The sequence below is a fragment of the Octodon degus genome, unplaced genomic scaffold (genome assembly GCF_000260255.1).
Source record: "Octodon degus isolate 3935 unplaced genomic scaffold, OctDeg1.0 scaffold00215, whole genome shotgun sequence".
Classification (NCBI taxonomy): domain Eukaryota; kingdom Metazoa; phylum Chordata; class Mammalia; order Rodentia; family Octodontidae; genus Octodon; species Octodon degus.
In genome coordinates, this window is record NW_004524791.1 from 1,829,614 (window position 1) to 1,830,912 (window position 1,299).

The window sequence follows — 1,299 nt, forward strand, 5'->3', positions numbered from 1 at the left end:
AAGAGCAGAAGCTGCGCTTCCCCACCGCCACGAGCCACATACCCTCCCTCTTCTGGCCTGTGACACGTCATCTAGCGGAGAAAGAAAAAGCTCCCTGCTTACAAAGATGCAGTGCGGCCAAGAAGGCACTTACCGGTCAATATTTATTATAAAAATCCGGAAAAGGCAGAAACACGTAGTCCATGCTCTTAGGACAGCAGATCTGGCGTCTGTGTGGGCAGAGAAGAAGGGCACAATAAAAGCTTACAGACTGTTCTTCTGTTCAGCGATTGGGACAGCACCCAGGCCCTAAGCAGGAAGGGACTGCGCTGAGGCCCGCTCCCAGCCTTTGCAAATGTTAATTTTCAGAGAGTCTGCCCTTGAACTCTAGATCCTCCTGTCTCAGCCTTCTCAGCAGCTGGGATTATAGGTGCGCCTCGCTGCACCCAGCTTTTTCTTTTTCAGTGTTCACGGATTAATTGCGAAACAACCAAGCAACACGTACCTTCGGAAGAACCCCATGCTGAACACACACTGGCACACCTGGAGCTTAAAAGCTGTCCCTTGGGTCTTGGGAGACCCAACGGTCCCTTTACCTGCTCCTCATACCCGATCGTTACTACCGGGTATTTGCAAGGTAAGGACCGACAGAGAGGGAAAGGCAGGCCGGGAAGCGCGCTGGTCGCGTCACCCTTCCGGGCGGGAATCATCCACGCTCACTGACAGATCTGCGGTGTGCCAGGTTTCCGCAGGAGAGAAACGTCAGCTATGCAGCCGAGCACTGGAGTGCTGCCGAAGCACGAGGATGTGACAACTGTTAATTGGCTTTATTAACTGTTAATTGGCTTGATTCTGACTTCCGACTCTGGAATCAAGCAACACTTCATTCACAAAATACAATAGGTGATCCACTGAGCCCGGCTGAAGTGGGTTTTGTTTATTTATTATTATTATTATTATTATTATTATTATTATAAGACAGCATCTCGCTGCGTAACCCAGGCGATCCTCCTGCCTCAGCCTCCCGCGAATTGGGGCTGCAGGCGTGTGCCCCACCCCGGCCTCGGGCGGGGTTTAGAGGGGAGGAAGGACGGCAGTTGGACACCGCAGTCACCCGAGGGCCACCCGGGATGGCGGGCGTGGGGTCTCACGGCGGATCTGCCTGCGTGCTCCCGGGCGGGCCCCGCAGGCTGCGGAGGACCTGATCCCCCAGCGGGGCTCCCCAGTCCGCGTAGGGAGGCCCGCGGCGCGAGCCCGACGGCAGCCGACGCTCCCGGCGCACGCGCACAGCGCTCCCGCGCACGCGCACAGCGCTCCCGC

At 56.5% G+C, this 1,299-nt stretch overlaps 1 protein-coding gene across 1 annotated transcript in view; it reads left to right on the top strand.

The window, feature by feature from the left end:
* Positions 1-1,109: 1,109 nt before the first annotated feature.
* The window catches only part of Map1lc3b (microtubule associated protein 1 light chain 3 beta), a 7,630-nt gene continuing 7,440 nt past the window's right edge, over positions 1,110-1,299 (top strand). Inside the window, exon 1 of the mRNA XM_023705203.1 lies at positions 1,110-1,118. Within this exon, the coding sequence (XP_023560971.1) occupies positions 1,110-1,118 (9 nt within the window). The remainder of the gene's footprint in view (positions 1,119-1,299) is intronic.